The sequence below is a fragment of the Argopecten irradians genome, chromosome 9 (genome assembly GCF_041381155.1).
Source record: "Argopecten irradians isolate NY chromosome 9, Ai_NY, whole genome shotgun sequence".
Lineage (NCBI taxonomy): Eukaryota > Metazoa > Mollusca > Bivalvia > Pectinida > Pectinidae > Argopecten > Argopecten irradians.
This window is the reverse complement of record NC_091142.1, coordinates 11,740,812-11,767,502: the sequence shown is the minus strand read 5'-3', so window position 1 is coordinate 11,767,502 and position 26,691 is coordinate 11,740,812. Positions and strand designations below refer to the sequence as shown.

The 26,691-nt window shown below is 34.6% G+C and overlaps 2 protein-coding genes across 3 annotated transcripts in view; one reads left to right on the top strand and one right to left on the bottom strand.

The window, feature by feature from the left end:
* Nucleotides 1-12: 12 nt before the first annotated feature.
* On the top strand, nucleotides 13-5,010 carry LOC138331465 (vacuolar protein sorting-associated protein 29). The gene is made up of 4 exons (XM_069279112.1): nucleotides 13-83; nucleotides 1,176-1,367; nucleotides 1,958-2,193; nucleotides 2,670-5,010. Exons 1-4 carry the CDS (start codon nucleotides 81-83, stop codon nucleotides 2,785-2,787), a joined length of 549 nt encoding a protein of 182 aa, XP_069135213.1. The 5' UTR covers nucleotides 13-80; the 3' UTR covers nucleotides 2,788-5,010.
* A 1,049-nt stretch (nucleotides 5,011-6,059) lies between these two features.
* LOC138331464 (dentin sialophosphoprotein-like) overlaps nucleotides 6,060-26,691 on the bottom strand; it is a 31,532-nt gene continuing 10,900 nt past the window's right edge. For both annotated transcript variants that reach the window (XM_069279111.1, XM_069279109.1), the window contains exons 3-9: nucleotides 15,983-16,091; nucleotides 15,078-15,124; nucleotides 13,956-14,101; nucleotides 13,139-13,417; nucleotides 12,562-12,754; nucleotides 11,660-12,039; nucleotides 6,060-9,153 (exon numbers count right to left, since the gene is read on the bottom strand). In XM_069279111.1, the coding sequence (XP_069135212.1) occupies nucleotides 8,162-9,153; nucleotides 11,660-12,039; nucleotides 12,562-12,754; nucleotides 13,139-13,417; nucleotides 13,956-14,101; nucleotides 15,078-15,124; nucleotides 15,983-16,091 (2,146 nt within the window). In that variant the 3' untranslated portion in view covers nucleotides 6,060-8,161. The remainder of the gene's footprint in view (nucleotides 9,154-11,659; nucleotides 12,040-12,561; nucleotides 12,755-13,138; nucleotides 13,418-13,955; nucleotides 14,102-15,077; nucleotides 15,125-15,982; nucleotides 16,092-26,691) is intronic.

Here is a 26,691-nt window from a genome sequence, read left to right as displayed (position 1 = left end):
ACACGTGTTTCATAATGGTTTACGGAAGTAGTTCTATGTACCACTTCCGGATATTGATCACATGAATTTTGGACTGCAAGATGGTAAAACGATTATTTGTTGTATTTTTCAACAAAAAATGATACATTGCTGTGTTTTAAAGTAGAACTGTCGTTTTCTGTGAGGAACAACCGTATTTTACCTTAAAATGATTATCCAAATAGTTTACAGTAATTATTTTTATTATGGGGGTGTGTCAGAGGGATTGCAAAATGAATTCATAACGGTACATTAATTTGTACTTTTGATTTTTCTGAAGTGTTACTTCGACCCATGTCTTATGACTTTGTCTTAGTCATTTGTTTAGGGAAAGGTAAACCTGGGTTGTTTCAACAACTTATGCGTTGTCATAACTCCACCCCCCCCCCACCAAGTTCAATATTTTCCCTAAAAATACTGGATTAATTTTATTAAGTCCTGTCCTTGACTGAGCTTGATTTAAAGTTAAGATTTATGTCACCATGCATATATATGATGCATGCAAGTGTTAATTAAACACATTGGAGAGTGTTTATATACTCTGTACTTAATTACATATACCTTATGCATGTATGTATGTACTCCAACAGTGTTAGAGGTATAGACACTTTTGGAACATTACGTCGTGTCTAACAGCAAAGTAATGTCCGATTAAAAAAAAAACCGGCTGACCAGTCGACTCTCATGTTATGGGAGTGGTATATATGTATCAAGATAACTACTGTTAATAATGGTCACCACCCATTTACATTCACCATTTCAATCCACTTTTCAAACATGGTGGCCTGCCTGAGATGTCACAAAAGTTTCTTTTATAAATATCTACCCACCCCCAATATAATGTTTAATCAGTAGAACCAATAGTCAGAAACCTTCAGAATAACGTTATCAGTTTGTGCAATGCTAATAAAAACAGTTTCCTCTCTTATAATTGTCTCTTTTACCTTTAATTACATATAGGGGTACCTAATCCAATAGTATTAGACGTCGATATTGAGAAACTTCTGATAGGCAATATCGACGACACAATGATCATAAGTGTCTGGTCATGCTATACCTCTAACATTGTAGGAGTAAGGGGTACCTGGCTTGCTGATATCAAAGTAATAATTTTGTACAAAAACCAAAAACATTTTACCCAATGGTTTTTATTTCAGTTGGTATTAGTACTCGGAGATCTTCACCTTCCTCACCGATGTCACACACTGCCATCAAGGTTCAAGAAATTACTTGTTCCAGGGAAGATCCAACATATTCTGTGTACTGGAAATCTTTGCACAAAGGAGTCATTCGACTACCTCAAGACACTAGCCAGCGATGTTCATGTTGTGAGGGGTGACTTCGATGATGTAAGTTATATTTATTGTTTAATGTCTTAGACAAACTTTACTTAGGCAATTTCTAGATATGTATATATATACTTACAGACAAACTTTACTTAGGCAATGTCTAGATATGTATATATATACTTACAGACACAAGCCTTTCTGGAAAATTAAATTTTACAAAAGAAGTGTAATGATATATCCTCAAAAATTTGGGATTTTGTTTTGTCAGGAATAGTAATATTAAAATGATAATAAAAATGCGTGTAATGAAAGTCTAAACTTTTTGACATGACTTTAAGCATGGAAGTCTTGTATATTAAACTATACTTTATAATTACATGACTCTGCTGATTACTAGGCTTTGTCTCACTTAGTTAAGCCAGTGTTCTGTTAGTGTTGGTAAACTGTTGAACCTAGCTATTTCCAACTCATATAAATAGCCGAAAAACATTGTTAAATTTGAAGGATTTTGTTATCCTCACTTTATTTTCAAGTTAGTAGTGAAGTACATTTCTCTGATAACTAAAAGTTTAAAATGTGATTCCTTTTTGACGTTGACTTGACCATAGATTGTTATTGTAAAAGTATCCAACTGATTGGCTTTGTTTCAGAATCTGAACTACCCTGAGCAGAAGGTTGTGACAGTGGGACAGTTCCGTATCGGATTATGTCATGGCCACCAGGTTGTACCTTGGGGCGACACAGAAAGTTTGTCCATGGTTCAGCGACAACTTGATGTTGACATTCTCATCTCTGGTCACACGCATAAGTTTGAGGCATTTGAGCATGAAAACAAATTCTACATTAATCCCGGTTCAGCTACCGGAGCATACAACGCTTTAGACAGGTACATATAACAAATTTGTATTGTGATTTTGTAAGTGCTGCCGTAAAAAGGGGAGGAGCTTCTTGCCCCATCCTGTCATGTCTTGTCTTGTCAGGTCATCTCATGTCCAAATTTGTTGGTAGATTGGAGCATCAGTATATCATGTCTTGAAGACATTTTTGAATGAACCACTTAATTCAGATACAGGTACTCATTTAATTTAAAATGTAAATATAACAGAACTACATGTTGATTGATTTGTTTATAAACATTGCTATTGATTTGCCTAGATAACAATTTATAGAAGAAATGTTTTTATATTAATTACTTAAATAGCTATATATATATATAGTCTACCTGTTGTTTAGAATTTATTTGCAGTGAAAGCAATTGAAACATGTGAATATTGATAGAAAATGATAATAAATTCTTCGAAAATATACAATAGCTAAGAAAAACAGTAACATGTGAATTTAAAGACTTGTATTTTTTTTCAGCAACACTGTGGCATCATTTGTGATACTAGACATACAACAGTCAACAGTGGTAGCCTATGTGTACAAATATATAAACAATGATGTTAAAGTAGAGAGGATCGAGTACCGTAAAAACTGAAATCCCACACACCGGATCTAGTTTGGACATTTTCATATTTATCAACATTTCAACATTGTCTGATCATGAAGTGCTAATATACGTGGAGTCATTCTATATTATTTGAATAGAATTTAGACCATCTGAGTGATACAAAGAATTTCATCAAATGTACAGTTTGTTATGTGTCATTATGTCAACACTGTGATCATTATGTTGTAGAAAACAAATCTTATTAAGTAAGTCAGAGAAATATGAAGAGTCTCTGGCACACCTGTAATAATAGAATTGTGTTCTTTAGTGGTTTCTTTCATGATAGTCATGCATTACTACTCTAGATCATCGTCATTAGATCTAGTATATGGTGATAAGTACATCTCTGTACAAGTAAGCAGGTTCAGTACTGTATGTGTGCACATACTTATTGATCTATTGACCAAAATTAAAATATTTGTGGCATATAGTTGTAGATAAAAATTGAGCCATTTCATGTATATATATACACAAATAGAACATGTTAATATGAAAACAATTTATTTAAGTGTTTCTAGCAAGAACTAATTTCAGTGTTGGAATCATTTGAATTTCTAATACTCTGCTTTGTAATTTGTCACATCTCTGATAAGTTTAACAAGATGTTTATAATTTCTTTTAAGATTTTTACTTTATTCAGCCACTGCTAAACCTTTATCACATGTGATCATTATGGCTTTCTAAAGTATGTAGTAGTTCAGCATCTACAGGTCAACACATTCTGGTACAATGTAAATCTTAGTGCAATAAGTCCTATGTACAGATTATCATATCATTTAGACTTCAGAAGTGAGATATGCTTTTAATGGATATTGCCAAATTCATCAACTTCAGAGGCAGTCCATAATGTTAGAAAAATGTCGCAACAAGAACTTGCTAATTAAAATCAAGCATCATTAAGGCGGGTTGCATGGTCAGAGACCCATGGTTGACTGAACTTTGCTAAGGTACTGTACTCTTATCTCATAATAAGTGTAGCGAAGCATAGTGCATTTGTGGGTCTCCGATGATTGGAGGGTTGATATGAGCTGGAGATTTATTAGTTGTATTGAGGAAATGTTGTTATCACAGATATACTTAATCAGTACAATGTCCCAAACTAACATTGAAGTACATGTATATTATAAGTAGTCCAATAACGGTATGTCCTAATCTGGGAATTGTTCATGAATATGAAATATTTCTCATATCCTGGTTTGTATTATGAATGTTTGTAATAGATACAAAGGATCATTTTGCCGACTAGTGTATGTCAAAAAGAAATGTTCAAATTGAGTATTGTACTATCAGTATAAGATAAAGTGGCATGGATCACAGGGACCTGGCACGAAAAATTTTAACCAACAGTATACATATATATAATATATATATGTATACTGTTGGTTAAAAATGTTCGTGCCAGGTCCCTGTGGCATGGATTGTTGTATGACATACGCTTCTGTCTTTGCATATTACAGAGTTAGCTCCCTTGCAGTTAGGTATCAATTGTGTCATCACAACTCAAAAATGACATTTTTTTTCTCTGAAAAATTTGCCATTACACTCATAAAAACATGATGTAACTATCAATGTCTACCTTAAAGGGAAGATAACTCTGTAATATACTTATACTGAATATAGACCTTAAAGGCCCACTACCTTTCCGGAGGAAAATATAAAGATTTCTCAAAAACATTAATTACCTCAGAAAATATATACCGATAGCCTAAGATGAGGTTACAACACCAAACATATGCAAGATTTCCTGCGTAATATATGATAACAATGGAGAGTCATTTCGCTGTTTTACCGTCTGCCGCAGTGATAGTCAACTACCGCGGAGTATTTCGGACGACGGGGGGGACGGGGGGGGGGGGGGAAACATAAGACGACCCGCGTTATGAAAATTAACATTTTATTTATTTTAATTAAATTGTTTAGGAGGTGATAATAAGTGTAGTATTAACGTTAAGTTGATAAGTTTTGCGACTCTACAAAATTATTAATCTCGTTTTACATTCCCATTTTAAAAATCAAAAACCGTTTCGGAAAGGTAGTGGGCCTTTAATGTTCGCAATAGAAGTAATAATTGTTATCACTGTAAATACTTTTTACTTTAAGTCAATTGTACATGTTTTATGTGCTAACTGTGTCTGTGAATTAATTTATATAATGTATAAATTAGAAACAAATCTATGTACTTGAGAAAATAATATAAAATTATTAAAATAAGTTGATGTTGTTTGATCTGTTAATTAATATTCAATCCAGTGATTTTAGCCCATATCTGTCGAAAGAGGAAGTGAACTCATGCCATTGTTTGTCATCCATCATCTATCTGACTGTCAATTTAGACAATGTATGCTAAGAATTCTTCAGCAGAAGAATTTCTGATATATTTGACCACTGTGACCTTGACAGTGATATGCTATGCTAATATACAGGTCCAATATCTGAGTACTTTTGGCCTTTCAGTTACTGAGAAGTTGTTTGAAGATTTTCATATCCCGACCTCTCTGTGACCTTGAAAGTAGGGTGTCCCGCTATCTAGGCCTCTTACTTATTGACAAGATATTCCAAGAATTTAGCATTTTTGACCACTGTAACATGAAGGCCATGAGAATTGATTTGAACAAACCTTTCATCTAATTCCGTCTTTGCATATTACAGAGTTCGCTCCCTTGCGGGTAGGTATCGATTGTTACGTCATTATTTTGTGAGCGCAATTTGCGTCGTTTTCGCCGAAAAGTATGACGTTATGCTCGCAAACACATGACGTCACAACCAATACCTACCCGCAAGGGCAGATAACTCTGTAATATGCAAATACAGAATAGCATGCTATAGGAAAGGGCTATCAAGTCGTTAAAATTGATTTCTAAGTACAGTACCAGTAATTATATAAGGGCCCACATATTGGGATTGTAGCATGCTGAAATAAATGGCTACCAAAGTTAGTTTTAAATACTTTGACCTTCATTCAAGTTCACAAGGATGGATATCTAATCAACATCTAATTTGAGACCTGATGTTGTCCCAAATACATCAACTAAATTAACACTGTGAAAAAATGCAGAAACATTCATTTTCTACGTTGATCCATTCTTGCAACATTTTATAATGATTAAGCATAAAAAAACTTTATTTCGGTATCCATGGGACTTAATTTCGTGTGTAACTGACTTTTTAGTGTTCGTTTTATATTTAGAATTTCAAAAGCAAGGGATGATCCTTTGACATAATGCTGCTTTTCCATGGATGTGAAGAAATTACAACTAAAAAAAAATTTTTCGTAATGTACATGTTTAATGAAATCCATTAGAAAGCTCAACATTTAAATCAGGACAATGAAACAAAAAATATGTTTTCTGTCTTAGCCAATACATTACTTATTATTGTCATTTCTACCTAAAAGCTTATAAGACTAATGAAACATTCAAAAGCAATTGTATATAAGGTATTATCAACTTGGACGGATCTTTATTTAATGCTGTCTACAAAAGCAATGCAGTAGAAAAATAAGGGTTTGTCTAAAACTCAATTTTTATTAAAATTCTTTATTCCCTTAGAAATACTAATGCTGTTTATACATGATGTATATTTATATATAAATTAGCATGATAATATATTATAAAACAATTAATGTCATTATCAACAAATATATGTCATACATGTATGAATAAAATCTAAAAAATTCTAGAAAACAAACAAAAAATCACAGTCTATTTGTTAATACTGTTTAGTAAACAACGGTCGCATCATGACATGACACTGTCGATGTGCACAGACCTTTCGACTAAATTGGGGTTATCTCCCTTAATTCTACTTTTCTGTCTACAGCTACGCAAACAAAATCACATGCACCTGTTTTGACAGCAACAAAATATCAAAACAGATTATTGACGTTACATTGTATATATCTCTATGGCTTAGTACACTTTACTTGAGACTACATACTTCACCAAGGATGCTTACTGAGAAGCTGTTTAGTGTTTATAATTAGATGTCTAGTATATGGTGCCATGTCTGACATCTACCATATTCGACCCAATAAGCGCCCATGTCCCTATAAGCGCCCCTTCCCTTTTTTGAGGCCTCATTTCGAATGCTCAAACATAAGACCAAAACTATCAAAACTTTATAGGTTTGCAATAAATTCGTCTTATTAAGCACCTTTTCATTTATTTTTTTTCAATTTTTAAATGCTTAGGACGCTTCTTATTGGGTCGAATATGGTATATGATATCAGCCATTATCGGAGATCCGCAGTTGATGGCACTACGCTTATACCATTGTCAGAGACCCATGACTGATCGCACTACACTTAGAGCTACACTTAAGTGTAGTGTGGGTCTCCGAGTATATTAGCACGGACAGTCAATTATACAATGAAGTCAAATGGTGGCCCATCCAATACTATGTTATAATACCAATATCTGTGATGACCACACACTTGCTGAAGGGTTTATATGTAAGGCCCTGACACAAAGGGAAGCAACTCTTGATAGATCATGTACATATAATGTTACATAATTGGGCTTGACTCGTGGATAGTAGAGATTCAGGGGACAATTACTTGTCATTTTGAAACCTACATTGGATTAAAAATCTAGATGAAATAACAACTTAATGAATTACAGATATGACTTTTGATAAATGATAATTTTAAAAATAATTCTATAAACCTTTTCCCTAAAGCTGAAAAATGCAATTGTATTATGTAGATAAAATAAATCTTAAACAGGACTAGGGTAAATATTTTGTATATTTATATGAATAAAGTTTCAGAGATGGGATATCATAATGACTATGAATGACATTATATACCATGAAACTTAACATAACACCATAAACCACTCATACCTGATAATTACCCCTGACCCCTGTCACACATTTACTTTATATTTGATATAAGAATATTTTACTAAATGTTTTAACAATAAAATGAAGAAGGTAGGGTCATTGTAATCAACATATAGTATTCTAAAACAAATTTATTCTCAACTATAAAATCAATAATTTTAAGAACATCCAATAGCAGACTTGAAGTCTATTCTCAACCTATCAAAATGACTTAGGTTTACTTCAAGTGAGGAAAATCATATTTTATCCACAGGTATTCTTTGACAATGTCATGTTTGAAAGGATAATGTTTATAGAGCAACTAGATTTCCTTTTTATTTGCCAGATTTTAAGTCATTTTTGAGATTGTTTGAGTAATTTTCTCAGTTGAGTACAGGTTAATTTACTTTTGTGGCCAAGAAGAATTTCTTTAAAAAAGTAGAACAGTCATTTTCCCACTCTACAAACTGGCTAACATCATAAATTATGACACAATTTTTATCAAACCTATTAAACCCTATTTTTTTCTAAATTAGCACACTCAATATTCTATGGCATCTATATCCTTGTTAACACGTCGTGGATTATCTCCGTCGTCGACTTCTAAGGAATCACGCCGAGGCTGGTGACCCTTACTATCATCAGTATAATTAGTAGTAGTTTTCTCCTCCGCTGAACTGGACTTCTCCATGCTGAAGTTACGGGATTCGGATGCCGTATTCTCAGTCGGTTGATTGGCGGCGGAACTGTCGTAGGTCATGGTGTATGTGTCATCGTTGGTACTTTCGGTGTTGTCGCGAGGTGACACCCCCTGAGTAGCAGAGCTGGTGTACCCATCAGATTTGTCCTGTGTTGTTTGTGATGTGTAGGTGTTTTCCGTTGTAGACTTTGTCGGCTGTGTTTCCTCTGTGGTTGTGTAGTCGGACCTCGTGTTATGGTCATCATCTCGGCTGTAATCTTCCGTGACCGACGTATCCTGCCCAGTACTCTCCTCGTTTACGGACTTCAACTGACTCTTTTCTTCATCAGTTAAAGACTTCTGCTGACTTTCACTTTCATCTGATGACCTTTGTTGACCTCTGCTGTCATCTGGTGACCTTTGTTGACCTTCACTGCTGCTTGGTTTTTGTTGGCTTTCACTTTCATCTGATGACCTCTGTTGACCTCTGCTGTCATCTGATGAACTTTGCTGATCCCTGTTGTCATCTGATGACCTTTGTTGACCTCCACTGTCATCTGATGACATTTCCTGACCTTTGCTTTCTTCAGATGACCTTTGTTGATGTTGACTATCATCGGATGATGAGTTGTTGTCATCTCTCCTGGCATTTGAACTGTCACTACTTTCATTTTGTTCTGAACTGGTTTGATTTTCCATCACAGGAGAAAGTGGCTTATTTTCAGATGAAGATATACCATTGCTCTGAGATGGTTCATCCTTAGGTGAGGAAGGTGGTGCTTTCTGGTAGGTGGTGCTAGTTTCTGTGGTATTATCTTTTCCACTGCTTTCTGAATCTGATTTCTTTTGTTCATCTGTAAAAGATAAGTTTAAATTAGGACCAAGTTTACATGGTCTGAAAACAACTGGAGTCCTGAGGCCAACTTGAGTTGTGCTCTTTTTATGGGAGAAGCATATGCCAGGTTTGTGATGAAGGATTAAGTCAGAATACAATGAGGAAAACCATCAACCCATGGCACCTGCCTCATGTTGGCTATGAATAAGTCACCCAAAGGTGGATGACAAGTGAATATCAGTAAATTCAACAAGAGGCCCATGGGCCTTAGCGGTCACTTGAGTTCGGATACAGAATGAAACAAAGACACAAAAACAGGCCCTTGAAACCAGTCAGTGATTTTATAACTGACTTTTCAATCTATGAGGAGTATCTGGTTCCATCAAATCTGTGAATTCAGAAGATTTTTTTTACTTATTTTAGTCATTTTGACCCCTTTTGGCCCCGCCCATCTACCCCTGAAGGTTGACCAGGACCAATATGGATATGATGAAGCTATCACAGGGTAATAATTCTAACCAAGTTTGACCTATTGAAAATTAAGAAAATAATGTTCATAAATGTGTTTTTCCAATATCAATAAAATAGATTTGACCCCTAATCAGGGGAAAGTCTGAGATGCCAGGGTCATGAAATTCACAATTTTTTGTAAAGGGCCTTAAAGAGACCTTCCAATCTATTAGGAGTATGTATTTGGTTCCATCAAATTTCCAAATTCAGAAATAGACTTTTGAAATTTTAGCCATTTTGACCAATTTTGGCCCCACCCTCTGGTCCCTGGGGGTTGACCAGGACTAATATGGATATGATGTTAAAATACTATCTCAGGCTAATAATTCTAACAAAGTTTGACTCATTTCCTATTACACATGACCAAATAATGCTCAAAAATGTGTTTTCCCTATATAAACTAAAGTAAACTTGACCAGGGGGGAACGTGAGACCCCAGGGTCATATAATTCACAATTTTTGTAAAGGACCTCAAGACCTTTCAATCTATGAAGAATTTCAGAAGATTTTTGAAGTTTTAGCCTATTTACCCCTTTTGGCCCCATCTCTCAGGCCCCTGGGGGTCAGTCGTGGAAAAATTGTTAATAGGATTCAATGGCCTTCTCATACTGATAATTCTGACAACATTTGACTTATTTCCTATTACAAATGACCAAATAATGCTCAAAAATGTCTTTTCCCTATATAAACTATAGTAAACTTGACCCCCTCCCTAGGGGGGAACGTGAGACCCCAGGGTCATATAATTCACAATTTTTGTAAAGGACCTCAAGACCTTTTAATCTATGAAGAATATTTGATTCTACCATTTCTGGAATTTCAGAAGAAGATTTTTGAAGTTTTAGCCTATTTGACCCCTTTTGACCCCACCTCTCAGGCCCCTGGGGGTCAGTCGTGGAAAAATTGTTAATAGGATTCAATGGCTTTCTCATACTGATAATTCTGACAACATTTGACTTATTTCCTATTACAAATGACCAAATAATGCTCAAAAATGTCTTTTCCCTATATAAACTATAGTAAACTTGACCCCTTCCCCAGGGGGGAACGTGAGACCCCAGGGTCATATAATTCACATTTTTTGTAAAGGACCTCAAGACCTTTTAATCTATGAAGAGTATTTGATTCTACCATTTCTGGAATTTCAGAAGAAGATTTTTGAAGTTTTAGCCTGTATTTGACCTCTTTTGGCCCCACCCCTCAGGCCCCTGGGGGTCAGTCATGGAAAAATTGTTAATAGGATTCAATGGCCTTCTCATACTGATAATTCTGACAACATTTGACTTATTTCCTATTACAAATGACCAAATAATGCTCAAAAATGTCTTTTCCCTATATAAACTATAGCAAACTTGACCCCCTCCCTAGGGGGGAACGTGAGACCCCAGGGTCATATAATTCACAATTTTTGTAAAGGACCTCAAGACCTTTTAATCTATGAAGAGTATTTGATTCTACCATTTCTGGAATTTCAGAAGAAGATTTTTGAAGTTTTAGCCTATTTGACCCCTTTTGGCCCCACCCCTCAGGCCCCTGGGGGGCTGGGACCATATAATTCACAATTTTGGTTGACCTTTGGCTATGGAAGGTTTCTGCAAAATTTCAACAAATTTGGTTCAGTAGTTTTGGAGAAGAAGTCGAAAAAGTAAATTGTTTATCGCCATACGACGGACGACGGACGACGACGGACAAAAGGCGATTAGAATAGGTCACTTGAGACTTCGTAAAAGTATATGCTAACAACCAATTTTACTAGCAAAAAATGGTTTATCATACCATTTAAGAAAGTAGTTTCATGGTAAGGGAGACCACTCAATTTTTTTATCTTCAAAAAAGGATGAAAAATGACATATTTGAATATCAATAGAGAAAAGATGACATGTTCAATTTCTTCCAAACTTTGTCTAAAGATGCATAACAACACAGTTACTGGATGAAACAAGTGTGAGGAATATTTAACGACCAGAAAATTTTTGATAATGTGAAACTACGACCTTCATATTTAAAATACTAACCTGCATTCTTGACACTTGCATGACCTAGCCGTGACTTTGGCCTATTGACCCCTTCCCGGTTGACACTTTGACCTTCTGCTTGTGCATTATTATCAGATGAACTTTCAGTAGAAGATGTCGGCGGCGAGACCTCCGTCTTTTTGGTTCCTTGTTTTTCCGCTGGTTGACTACGATTGGCTTTAACAGGCTTGTTTGCAGATGTTTTATTGGATCTTACGGGAGGTATCTCCTGGGTAGCTTTATAAACTTGCTGTGTTCTCATTGACCTTGGTGATAACTGTCGTTCTCTGGTTGACCTTTGGACCACTGTTTTAGCCCGTTTTGTTTCCCTCCCATTGTTTGTTTCCTTCCCATTGTTAGAGTTATTCTTGCTATCCGAGCTGCAATGGACAAAATTATATATGTATAGTAATAGCTTTCATGTAGCACTCAGTATCAAATTGATCAATAGGGATTCGTCTTCTTCTTAACTCTTCATTAGTACATGTAGTCAGATTTTCATTGTTTGTCTCGACTAAGGTATTCAATTGTTTGTCCAATTCCATAGTTTATCATTTTCATGTGTTTATTTTCTGTCATTTCCAATTGTTTACCTATGTGTAATTGTTTTGGATAAAGAAATTCAATCATCACTATTAGACAAATTCATTATTTTTGATACCGTATTCGACCCAATAAGCGCCCAGGGTGTTTGAAAAATGAAAAGGTGCTAATAAGACGAAATTATTGCAAATCTTTACAGTTTTGTATAGTTTTGGTCTTTGTTTCTGCATGGACAATTGAAATCGAGGCCTTAAAAAAGGGGAAGGGGCGCTTGTAGGGACATGGGCGCTTATTGGGTTGAATACGGTAACATTAATTAAAGTCCCATTCATCATTTTGTGCTGTAGACTTTGACTCACGATTTCGCCGTGGAGAAGGAGTCCTCGTTGTTGTTACTGTGGTATGAAGTATTATCATACACCTGATAATTCTGAGGCGGAGCAGACATGACACGTCGGAATCCTGTCGTAGGCCGCAACATCTGGTACTGACGGTCTTTCCCCATGTTGATAAATCGTCCGTACCTCTCAACCTCATCCCTACCATAGAGACCTGTTAAACAAAGATAAATCAACATACAAATCTGTCAAATATTTGGTTCGGTTTTTAAGGTTTAACATCCTATTAACTGTAAGGCCGAAGCTGGGGTATATTTGTATTGTGTCTCCATGTGATAGTGTGACTCTTGGAATTTGTATAGTGTTATCTCACTGAAGCATTCTGCCGAAGAGGCTTCCTTACAGGGGAGATCACCCCAGTGAAGGCCAAATGGGATGTGGTGTCAAGGGAAACAATCGACAGAAAAAAGTCAGGAAGTAGGTTAGGAAGTAACAAAATCAAGGTTCCAAGTTCAATTACCTTTTAGTGAATTCTAATGCTCTGACTTTAGGGCAGACCTGTCAACCAAGTCTCTACAAAACGTAAATTGTCATGTACCTTTCTCCATTTCCTTGAAGAGAAGCTGGTTGTACTGCGCTTGTTTCAGCTTCATCATCTGACCGGCGCTGTAGATGCGTGCGATGTGTGTTAGGTATGCTCGCTCTCCAGGTTTCAGTTCAGGGTGAGTGAGAAGAGGACTGGATTGGAACCGAGCCGGCAGGGAAAGGCGACTGGATGATCGTCGTGGAGATTCCGTCACCATCCCGATCTGGAAGGCTGTGGGGTCGGAGGGTACTCGACAGGAAGTGTGTCTCTTTGGGTTTACAGCGGAACCATCTGTGGATGGAAGAACAGCATGGAATGCCATTTGAAAATTTCTTAACTACCAGGTATATAAAATAACAAAGTTCTTCTGTTCATGTACTTGAGGCTTTGATAATCTTTAAAAACGGAATCATAAAACCATTCTAAAACTGAGGTACTATATCATAGCTAATTATTTTCGCTTTGAAGAAATTTTTTATAAATTTTGCAGGAAATTGCTACTACTGATGAAAAAAATTCCTAACAAATTTTCAAGCAATTAATCAAATATACCCTTATAGCCAGATTGTCAAATTGAAAACCAGCTCAAATATTATTTTCTCGTTTTTAGTCGAAAATTGCAAAAAAAAAATAACCTGTAAAAATAACCAGCTACATATGGTATTAATAATTAAAGATAGAAATATACAATGTAAATACACTTTTGTTAAAAACTTATATTGTATGATAGACCCAGATAATACCATAATTGTCTCCCTTTCTACCTCCTCCTCCTCTCCAACTTAAATGACAGGAGCAGAAATAGTTTGTCTTTCATGTTTGTCCTTACCGTAGAATTTAGCTGGAGAGTTGTTCCATTCCAGTTCACTACAGACAGAGGGTGTGTACCGGGGAGACTGAGATTTTGTACACTTGGTGTGGAACTCCTTGTTCACGGGGGTAGATGTCCGTGAGTGCCGATCGGGGTTTGGGATTCTATAAGTCACAGTTACAAAATGAATTCCAAAATTTTGAATAACATGAGAATTAATCTGTTGTCAAATCCTGATTTCTCATAAACACACTCAAATAGAAGATTGACTTAAGTTATCACAATTTACATAAGGAGAAAAACTGAAATTTTGACTTAAGTCTGCACTTTTGTTTTGAGAAATCGGGGCCTGATATAATGTCCAGATCATCAAATTGAAGTGGGAAAATTTCATTTAAAACAGTAAATTAAAAAAAATATTTTTGCAAATACATGTACAATATATCACTTCTTCATTATTTTTCACATACTCACAAATAAATGACTTTGCAAATATTTGCAAAACATCTAAATTCACATTAGAGCTCTCTAGTGAAATCACATGAAAATTTGTATATTGCTAAAATAAAGTCGTTTATGATACAGGTTAATGATACAAGAATTCCACGGAAGTAGATGTGTCGCCTGCACAGCATCATAAAAAATAGTTATTTACAGTTGAAAATATTGTTAATATTAAGTGAAGTTATCAAGTCCCGTAACTCATCCAAAAATTGATGGATTTTGACCAGTATCGAATCCATCTATGATCTCATTGATATAAAGCAATACATCAAATTTGGTTGAAATCAAACAATAAATACTAAACTTAACGAGCAGAAACCTTGGATTTATCTGACGATTTTAAAGTCCTGTAACTCTTGAGATATTGACGGATTTTTACCATTATAGAACTCATTAGAGATCTCATTGATAAAAAGCAATAAACCAAATTTGGTAAAAATACTGAAGTTATGGCATGGAAACCATTTTCCGGATGCCGACATAGTGATACCTAAGTGTCGCCCTTGCATTGCAGGCGACACAAAAATGAAGTAAATCGTGAAGAAATTTTTTACCCGATTCTTGGCAATGATTACCGAGCATTACATTTTACCTGTCAGGTAGATCTTACTCACCTGTCAGGTAGATCTTACTCACCTGTCAGATTCCTGATCTGGGTCATTGTGGCCTCGTAACTTGCTTCTCTGTAAAGAAACAAATCATGCAATTATCATTGATAATTTGAGTTTTTTATTTTGTTTTCTCTAAAAATATATTAATTAACCCTAATAAGATAATAATTAAACAATGGAACCTTGTTAACTTTAACTTATGTAACTTAATTTATAATTAACTCAATATTACTTTAATTTGAACAATAATACTTGTATGGTCAATATTGTTGGGAAAAGTCTAAGAGAGAAGTTAATGAAGACTTGACTATAGTATTGTAATAGTGGAAGAGAAAATGTAGAGGAATGAAAATTTTTTCAAAATAGAGACCTCCAAATTCTAGCCGGATGCTCTACGGACTGAGTTACATGGTTACTAATAATCGACCCAGTCCAATTCTGCTATATAATAAAGCTATACCGTATTCGCTGTATTTAGCACCCAGAACACTTAAAAATTGTAACAAAGTGGGGAACTTAATAGGGAACCAAAATGTAAACGAGTTTGATAAATTTCACGTCATACAGTCACAAGGGTAAGATTCTATTTATCACACGTTTTTAAAACATCGATTAATCCATGGGATGGGATAGGGGGCATTTATAAAAGTATGTCTCCTGAAAAGGGATGGACGCTTATTCCGGATTGGCATATTACAGAGTTATCTGCACTTGCGGGTAGGTATTGAACGTGTTGTCATGTTTTTGCAAGCGTAACTTCATACTTTTCGGAGAAAATGACGTGAATTGCACTCATAAAATAATGACATAACAATCGATACCTATCCTCAAGGGAGCTAACTCTGTTATATGCAAAGACGGAATAGGGGAGGGGAGCTCAATACGGTAAATACAGTAAGCAGGTCCAATCCTTTTACACAGATATCATACCTTACGAGCTTTATTGCTCATCATGATAAGCTGTGTGCTGCTGTTTCTGATGTCGTACACACCCGCCACTGGACTCGGTGCTGGCCAGGGTCGGCCATTGTATGGTAATCTATAAAATACAAAACATCACACATCATGTTTATATCAATATTACTGCTACCTTAATCGAGTAAGTGTATTTTCTTTTTCTATACCAAGAAAAAAATCATGCTTTCATGATACTTTTCAGAAGATATAGATAGGCATGACACATTTTACGGTTTCTAGATTTGCAAATATGCTTCAACTTTTGCTTTTTTATTTGTTGTTTAATGGAATTGTATATTGTATATGTATACTTGATTCCTGTAATCTTGGATGAAAAGTCATGGTCACTCATGCAAATAAGTTTGTTATTAAGTCCTGTTCTTCAGTATGCATGGAAACTTACTGAAAATAGAATCACTGTGTGTGCATGGGAAGAAGTTCATTTAAAGAGTTTTGTTTGTTTGAGCCCTGTTAGGAGTGACTTTGAATGAAGGTCAAGGTATTTGAACATGATATAACTATAATCTTAACTACAGGCCTAATATAATATCTATAAGCCTTTAATGTCCCCGCTAAGTAATTCTAGAATAGTCTTTTGAAAGAAGAAATGGAACAGGATAATATGAAAATGATTGATATCCTAATTTTACATGTTATAGACATATCACAATATTCACATATATACAGAGTTCATAGAGTATTGTAGTCACATAGCCATACATACAGAGTTCATAGGGTATTGTAGTCACATTGCCATACATACAGAGTTCATAGAGTATTGTAGTCACATTGCCATACATACAGAGTTCATAGAGTATTGTAGTCACATTGCCATACATACAGAGTTCATAGATTATTGTAGTCACATTGCCATACATACAGAGTTCATAGAGTATTGTAGTCATATAGCCATACATACAGAGTTCATAGAGTATTGTAGTCATATAGCCATACATACAGAGTTCATAGAGTATTGTAGTCATATAGCCATACATACAGAGTTCATAGAGTATTGTAGTCATATAGCCATACATACAGAGTTCATAGAGTATTGTAGTCATATAGCCATACATACAGAGTTCATAGAGTATTGTAGTCACATAACTATAGATGTATAAATAGAGAGAAAGTTCATGAAGTATTGTAGAAATTATACTATAATCAAATTACATGGAACAGCATGGAAAAAGCTGTACACTGTCACAGAGTTCATCGAGTATCGAAGAAATACTATAATCAAATTAACTGCACACTGACATTTTCATTCCAGGTAACAAAACAATAAACGAAGGCGAGTGATCACGATTTCCTCTTATCTATTGATTGACAGAGGTTCCAGGAAAAACCTGTCCAGCCGCCATCCCCAAATGGAATTGATTGAGTAATTTTCCCCTGGCGGTACAATTACAGTTTATGTGTAGCAAATCAAACAGACACAATATCGCTCGGAAATTAGATTGATTTTGTTTTATTGCGTGGCTAAAAGCTAAAATTGCTACATCAAATCAGCCGGTTTATTGCTATTGAACTAAATGTAGTGTTAACTGATGTAAAATATGGACGGTGTATTATAGTGTTACGCTGGAGATATCTATGGGTCTGTAGAACAGGAATTATGACATGATTCACACATGTTTGCAGTTTTACATGGCTAACTCTAGATCTACTACCGTGCCAGGCTATTCTGTGGTTTGAAAACAGGGGCATGGGCCTTTTTGTGAATTTTAATTCATGATGATGTATTCATGGGAATACATGTATAAAATTGACTTTGTATATATATATAAGCATGCTGCAATTTCATTACTGTAACAGTCAAACCTGTCTATAAAGGACACTAAAGGGAATAGCAAAACTGCCCTTTATATGTAGACATGTGTCCTTTATAGAGATGTGTCCTTTACAGACATATGTCCTTTATAGACAGGTGCCCTTTATAGACAGGTGCCCTTTATAGACAGGTGTCCTTTATAGACATGTGTCTTTTATAGACAGGTGTCCTTTGTGCAGAGGTGATCAATTATATACAAAATTGCATCAAAAAGGTTTGATGAATCTGTCCTTTATAGCCAGGTGTCCTTTATACAGAGGTGATCAATTATATCAATTATATACAAAATTGCATCAAAAAGGTTTGATGAATCTGTCCTTTATAGACAGGTGTCTTTTATACAGAGGTGATCAATTATATACAAAATTGCATCAAAAAGGTTTGATGAATCTGTCCTTTATAGACAGGTGTCCTTTATACAGAGGTGATCAATTATATACAAAATTGCATCAAAAATGTTTGATGAGTCTGTCCTTTATAGACAGGTGACCTTATATAAAGGTGTCCTTTATAGCAGATTAGACTGTATTTGTTGAAGTAAACCATTTGTATCTGAATATAATTCTTTTGTCATATTATATCATCTTAAAAATAAACTGTAAGTTTGATGTACAAATTAGGAAATTTATCTACTAATTGGGAAACAATATAATATGGCCATATTTGATTGGAAATGGTTTTTTTATATCAACCCCTAAATGCACTACAGAATTAGTCCTGTATTAAAGCCAGATGTCAAGTTAGAAATCTAATAGCTAGAGTCATCATAAGGATGTGCTAAGTATAAATGGTGGAAGAAATTTGGAGTACCTAGAGTAAAACCATCAAACTGCAGCTAGTACCTAACAACTGCCCTACAAGGGATTTGAACTCACAACTCTGAGGTGGAGGACTTGTGTTAATATGTGACATATTGAGATGTAGAGATCCTTTATTTAAGTTATATGTTATTTTTTGTTTCACAGCATATTGTCAACATCTGGGGCATTACCGAAAATTGGGATAATATTGAGAAATTTTGGCACTTTTGCACTAAAATACGGTGGTTAAATTTTGTTTGGTTTGAATTGGCATTTCCATGTGCCCTTTAAAATTTTAGCGCCTAACTTTGAACTTTATTTGATACTTGTATTACATAACGCCGCAACCCTTAATATAGACTTCACCGACGTGATTGGATTTGAAGCCATATTCATACCAACACAACCCTTTAATGTAGTCTTCAATAGAAGTTATTAAGAATCACATACCTATACAGTTTTATGTACCACAGGTATCGATTTTTTCTGGTTGATAGAGTGGGGTACGGACAAAATCACACAATTTATCCTAAGGGGCTTTTGTCCAGATAGGCTTTTGTCCTAGGGGCTTATAATTATGTCCCAAGGGGCTTTTGTCTGGAGGGGCTTTTGTCCTAGGGGCTTATGTCCCAAGGGGCTTTTGTCCGGGGGGCTTTTGTCCTACACTCGACAGAGCTCACCCTGTATGTTTATGTAAAGTGATTGAATAACTTAATTGGTGTATATGTTCATATTAGTACATAATAAATAGTGTGTATATCGGTGAATTGATCTATACATCTATACAAACAAATAAATACGAACAAAATATACATACACAACAATGTATTTCCATTCATGTATTCATCTTCAGCTCGTCTATAATATCTTGACTATTCCACAGTTTTTGGTGTTTCTCCTATACACATTGGTAATCAATAGTTGTTATCAATAAATTGATCTAAACATATATACAAACAAACAATTCATACACAAGAGTGTATTTCCATTCATGGATTCATTTTCCAGTTTGTAGACATAGAATGAAATGGATTTAGATAACACTACCATATAATATGTGGTCGGAAACCAATGACTCCTGACTTATAGTTTCTGATACTAATGAAGTCAAACTTTGATGTGTTAAATTTTGTTATCACACTTTTGTCTTTGATAATGGACATTTTGCCCATACGATACTGGTGTTGTCCGTGCTGTCATATCAGCGCCCGGGTTGATATAACATTATGACGTTATAATTTGATATCAGCCCGGCCGTCCTCATTGTCGGAAAAAAAGGAACCATTGCCATTTATGTTTTATTTGCTTACAATTCATATTCAAAATCGATCATTTAACTGGTGATTACAAATTTGTAAATATATATGTAATGAAACGCTTTTCACTATTTCAACATTAAATTGACCTAAAGTCTGTGATGACCAGTGAAAATATCACCGTTAATTTCATTAAGGTAGACACTGCTTAAAGTGAATAGTCGGGCAAAGAATACCAGACTAAATGCGTTCATTGGCCTTCCAAAAGTTCTCATATATTACTACGACGGTCAAGTTCTGCTTACGTTTCCCAGTTCTGACCATTAAAAGAAAGAAAAGTTGAAAGCATTGAAAGCGAGGCTGCGTGGAAATGTAACCACTGACATAGTCAGCCTGGAGGACGTTTTAGGATTCCTATACCGTAAATTAATTTCTTCGTACGCAGAAAGATTCTGATGAGAGATTTTATTTTTCTATTTCATAAGAAATTATACTGGATTATAACATTCACACCATTTTTACCGACTTTAGCCATCCTTGCCCGACTGTTCACTTTAATATGTTATAATAATTTTTAAATTGAAAAAAAAAAATACTTTTTTTTTTTTCAAAATGGGCTGATATTGCAGTCCTGGGCTGATAAAGAGTGCAATATCAAAATTGTCATATCATAACCTCTAAGTATCAAATGCCAAATAAGCTAAAATAGGACCACATCCAAAATATCCCAATTTAAGGTGTGCCAGAATTTTGAAGGTGGTAGAAAGTCATAATCCCCAGAAAAAACCATTGACCTACAGTCAGTATGATAGCCTGGTAAGTGAGACCAAGTTGGTTTTCAACTCCTAATCCAGAGATGGAAGGCTAATGGTAGAGTGTTGGGACACCCTAACCACTAAGCTATCATGGTTCTATTCTGTATTATGGGAGAGTCCTGATAGTGTTGATTCCCCTCTGTCCTTTATATCTGTTTGTCTTGCAAAAATGGACCGTGATGGCTGGATGGTTATGAAGTCCCAACATATATTACCACAAACGCTCCACCTTTGGGTCATGAGTTCAAATCCCCTTTGGTGATAACTATTTAGGTAGGTACTCCGACTTTCCTCCACTTCTTAAAACTAGCAATCCTTAAATGACCCTAACTGTTTCAGGTTGACTCCATGGCCAGATTACTGACTGCTGGTTGATGGTTTTTCTCGGGCCACTCCGACTTTCCTCCACCTCCTAAACCTAGCACATTCTGTAATGACCCTGACTGTTAAGGAAATTAAACTACCCGGTAATCACTCAATCTTGCATTAAAATTTGTTGAAAATGAAATAAAGTATGAATGATGAGAATAGTGCCATAGATTTTACAGTAATTTCATCTCATTTTAAAGAATAATAACCTAACAGAAAAAATTATTTGAAAGAGACTTTGTTTCAAAATAGATTATACAATGCTGCTGTGTTTAAACCACATTACAATTGAACCATTTTCCGTTCCACAGGCAAATCAAGTGATCTTTTCATCTTTGATTATGTATAGCTAATTAGTACAATGATGACTGTTACTTTGTTAATTATAACACAAACGATACATTGTTATATACATTGGCCTACAAAAACACTATAGCTGTGTTCCTCATCACAATAGCTTTTTAAAAAACTTGTAAATATTTTTTGGAAATCAATTTAAAATTGAATAAGAAGCCTATACCTGAATACAACATCGATCAATAAATCAATTTACTGGATTGGGAACACCTTGATCTTATACCCAATAGCTAATGATATCTTCAAAATATTTTTTTTCTAACCTTGGGTTTTGTCATAATAGCTTTAACATAATTCAAGTATTTTTTTTCCCCATTCAGTCAAGCTAAGAATATTAAGCTGTAGAGTAAAATTATTAATGGGCAATTTTTTAGATACCAGAACTGTAGCTGAGATTGAAGGGATTAGAAGAAATGGTGATATCAGGAAAATTTAGGTGTATTTTTAATAGTTCTGTTTTACTTGAAATATTTTTATCACAAATTTGAAATGATATTTTGAGCACAAACAACAGACAAATTTCTACTCAGATTGGGAGCAGATGCATTTATATAAATGCTCTAAATTACTGTTATTTATGCAAATTTATTTTACATTTTCATGATTCATGCTCTTTTCAAGGCAATTCGTTCTCAAAATTTCAAATTAATTTTCTTATACTCTGTCAAAGACACAAAAGCTAATAAATTTTAATGCATTATTTGTGCAGATATGAATTATACCTGAAATATGTGTTCAGGCTTATTTTATTATGTGACCCTTCTACCAGTAACATATACTGTAAACGTACGTATTTTAGCAGTAGTTTTATTTTAGCGGTAGTTTTATTTCAGCGGTAGTTTTATAGTTTTCGAAGCGCTTATTCATGTACATAACACTAAATTTTGAAAAAGTATATTATTCATGGTATTGAACCATTAAATTGTTTCTGATATTTGTAATTTATATTCATGCTAATAAATCATACAGTTTTTCCGCATTTACAGTAAAATTTCACTGCGCAAAAATAAGTATGCTTACAGTATACGATAATCTATCATAAAGGGCAGTAATTACTCCAATATTTACACGTCCAATACATCTGTGCCACGCTCTTACAATATTTACTCGACCATTCATCACTTGTTCAGTGATGTGTGTCAATATTTACCTGGACTTTGATTACAGGTAATGAGGTGTAGGTTTGTTACATGTCGATATTGAAGGGTCTTTCTGGAACTCGGGTAATTAGGAAATCATTCACAATGTCACCTCAGACACATTATTAAGAGTTACATTACTTACTGTTACTGAATCCTTCTAATGTAACATATACTGGGTACTTACTGATTTTCGTTTAAAATTAACGAGTAAGAATTATATTTACCTATAGAACAAGTTTAAATCCCAATATCAGATATCTGATAGAAGTCATAGTGTATCATATAGCATGTGACCACAAAGTCTATAAGAGTAATACATATATGCTACATATAGTTTAGTATTTCTGCAAACAGGTGTTACATGAAATGTTCAAAGGTTTTCATTTAATCGAGAAAGTTTTGCTAACAAAATATTGTTTAATATAAACATAAAATTTCTACCTATATTTAACAGTAATATTTTTAAGTAATATAAATAGACAGTGTGTTCTGATCACTAGCTGTCGTTATATCCACACCGACAATGTTATCAATAGTAAAACTAAAGGCAGTTCAGGCGAAATAAACTGACCAATCACAGGCCTATTAAGTTTTCCATTGAAGATTATGTAGAAAGCGACATCAAAATTCAAAGCCACACAGTCAACAACAGTGTACCCTTATTCGACTCTTTTGTGTACATCTACGGACCAAACCACCTGTTTCATCTGTTGTCACACACCATGCCTTCAGTTTTGCTATGATATACATGTAGCCCAGGGGTGGATATAATGACAGTGATAATAACCCCTGGAGTACAAGGAGGGAGCTAACATGCAATATCATATAGGATACAGTTGTTCAAAAGACATACTGATAATATATGACCCTAAATGTTACCTCAATCCAAGGGGAGATAATCTTTAAATCCAAAGATGTTACATGTTACATATAGGATTGAAATAAACAGTTAAAAACAGGCCATATACATAAAATGAGATTAGAGACCGTTTTTGCATCACAACCTGTACTTTATCGGGACCCCTCCTGGCTAATTTCAACACAGTATTTTACTTCTGTATAAAGACCACTTGGCTATTAAATAAATACAATTTTTTCTTTGTCACTTTGGTGGAATTATAGAGAAGTTTGACTATATATAACATTATTTACATTTAAATTTTGGTGTTGTTCATCATTATTTCCCTAATGTTAAGTAAATATAAACATGTCACAATGTTACTAGATTTATATGTCCCACCATTGAATTGAGTCCCATGGTATATGGCCTTCAGAGATATCTGATTTGTATGTTATCAGGGCAGTGTATGCCTAGCCCATGCTGGGTCTGTTTGTTTTTTGATTGGGCACCAAAGGAAATTTAAAACTTGACATATCATAAAAAAGGTTCTGAAGTCTTTGGGCTAAAAAGTCCAGTGCAGGGGTTGTTTAAATATCTAAACATCGATCATGTTTTAGGTAGATGCATGTCTTAATGTGCCTGCTTAAATAAACTTAAATCAAACACCAACCGATACATGTATACATTCCTGTCTTATTTTCTAGGTTCAAAAATGGGAATAGAAGTCAAATCTACATTTTTGCCTGGTGATTAGGTAATATACTTGTATTACACCAAGATACTGATGATAACAGTATACAAACAGTATAACAAATCACTGACTTCATACTTAGCATAACCAAAGAAAGTGGTGACTGACTCTAACACTAGCCCTCAAAAAGTACTAATTAAGAAAGAACAGTTTTAGCATAATTCCCATACTGAAGCAAAGTACTCAAAAGCATACTTTTATGATGCTTTTAGTGACATATTTTATACAAAAAAAACATACTCTAGTTTTTAGTACTTTTCTGGACACACCATCAGGGCAGAGTACATTTTTGTACTTTTCTGGACTCTGAAATTTTGCAGAGGCAATTTCATATTTCTGCTCGAGCAAATTGTGAATGTGTGGTTTTGATAATGTACAGTTTAGTTTTTCATTTTTTCTATATCATTAATTAAATATTTGTAAAGATCCTCATAGTCAAGTGGTCTTTTTACACAGGTATATGGGTGATCGGGTGGTGTAGTGGTTAAGCCACTCACTTTTCACCTACAGTCGATTGGTTTCCTCCCACTCTAAGACGTTCCCCTGTGCGCTTACATCAGGGCCATCAAAAGAGATTGATATGAGTTGCAATTAATAATTAAAACAAATAAAGTTTATATGTTTATACACAGTACTTTATATATTAAGCAGGTGGTCTTTAAACAGAGGTGATCGTTAAACAGAGGTGGTCCTTATACAGAGGTGGTCATTAAGGCAGGTTTTAATGTACTGTGTATATATATAGGTATCTATACATGTAGATGCCAAATACATAAGACCAAAGACACTTTCATTACAATATTTCAGTCCAATCTAAATGACATTTAAATACAGAAAGTTAATTGAGAAAGATTAGTGTGGATCAGTACTTAAGATGTTGAACATACAATGACTTTAAGGAGTGTTTACCATTGAACATTATCAAACATATCTGATCAAACAAAGATCTCAAGTCTCTGACAGACTATCAAATAACATCTAGATAAACAGGTGATTGGTGTGTATTATCCGTGAACCAATAACTTCAACAGCCAAATCCACGGATTAGCGTGAGGTGGTCTTCAAACTCATAACCATCTCAGCCTACAGAGGTACATGTTTATACCAGAAGATTTTTAACCCAATATTTCATACGAAGAGTTTTAACCATATACAAATACAGTGAAACCAGATATAAGGGACATATCTATATAAAGAAAACCTGTCTATAGAAGACAGGCTCGGAAACTTCATTTGGTCCAGTTTACTACATAATTGACTTCTGAACAAAGAACACCTCTAAGGGACACTCATCAATCCCATTTGGTTCAATTTACAATATCATTAACCTCTGTATAAAGGACTTCTGTCTATCAAGGAAACTTGTCTATAAAGGACAGACTCATCAATCCCAATTGGTTCAATTTACTATGGAGGATCTAACTTTTTCGTGGTTAGCTGTGATAATGTAGCTTTGAATGACAAACAGCAGACGTCATAGCTACAATTATGTACTTTAACATGTATTTCTGTCCAACAATTTATGTATCATTGAATCGAGGTAAAGATTATATGATACGAGGTATAGGAAACTATATCATTATGAGTATACTACACTAAGGAATATTCAGCACAAAGAGTTTTATGTTATCTTAAAAGATTCACATAGTTATGTTTGATCATTTCATTTGTAAATTTAATGCAAAGTTACATATCATGCTTGACAAAGTTTAAATATAATCACGATAAATCTGTTCATTTATATTTTCAATTTAAATTCAATGATAAATCTTACGTGTTCAGATTTTGCTTGTACCCTGGTATTTATTACAAATCTATTCATGTTGATAAATGTTTTCATCCCTAACGTTTCCCATGTGAAACAGCTATTCCTGGTATATAGATTATATGTGCCGTAATCTTTTCAACTTGATATTGAATTTTTAGTTATATGTAAACCAAATGGTATGGTGCAGCTTAGCATTGTAACACTTGTCAAAGCACATGACGTTTAACACATATACTGAACATGATAATCTCAATAGCTTGGTGACAGACGTGTACCGTTTCTGACGTGTATCGTTCGTGACTTCACCGACTAATACACCAGACTTGTACACCCCAATGTCCCAATAGCCTGATAACGCGTCTCCAAAGATTGTGATAACATAAAAAAAAATCAACAGATTTCCCATGCATACAATGAGGTTAAGAATTCTTCATATTGTCCTATTTCCTTTAAACCCTAAACAGTTCTACAGCTAGGGGCTGTGATCTTTGTTGCCAGTATAATTACTCATAGAAGTTGATTACAAAAACGGTAAACACACTTTTAAATATCAATCTGACAATACAGTTTATAGTTATTTAACCCATAGGATTAGTGAAATGAACATTTTCAACAAGTGAGGATTCACACAGTTTGTAAACAAATTTTGTTCATACCACGATGAATTTAAAAAGTAATGGCATCACATATGTATAACATCATTGAAATTAAGATTGACTCCAACAGACTTCATCTCCAAGCGTCTCTCCCCT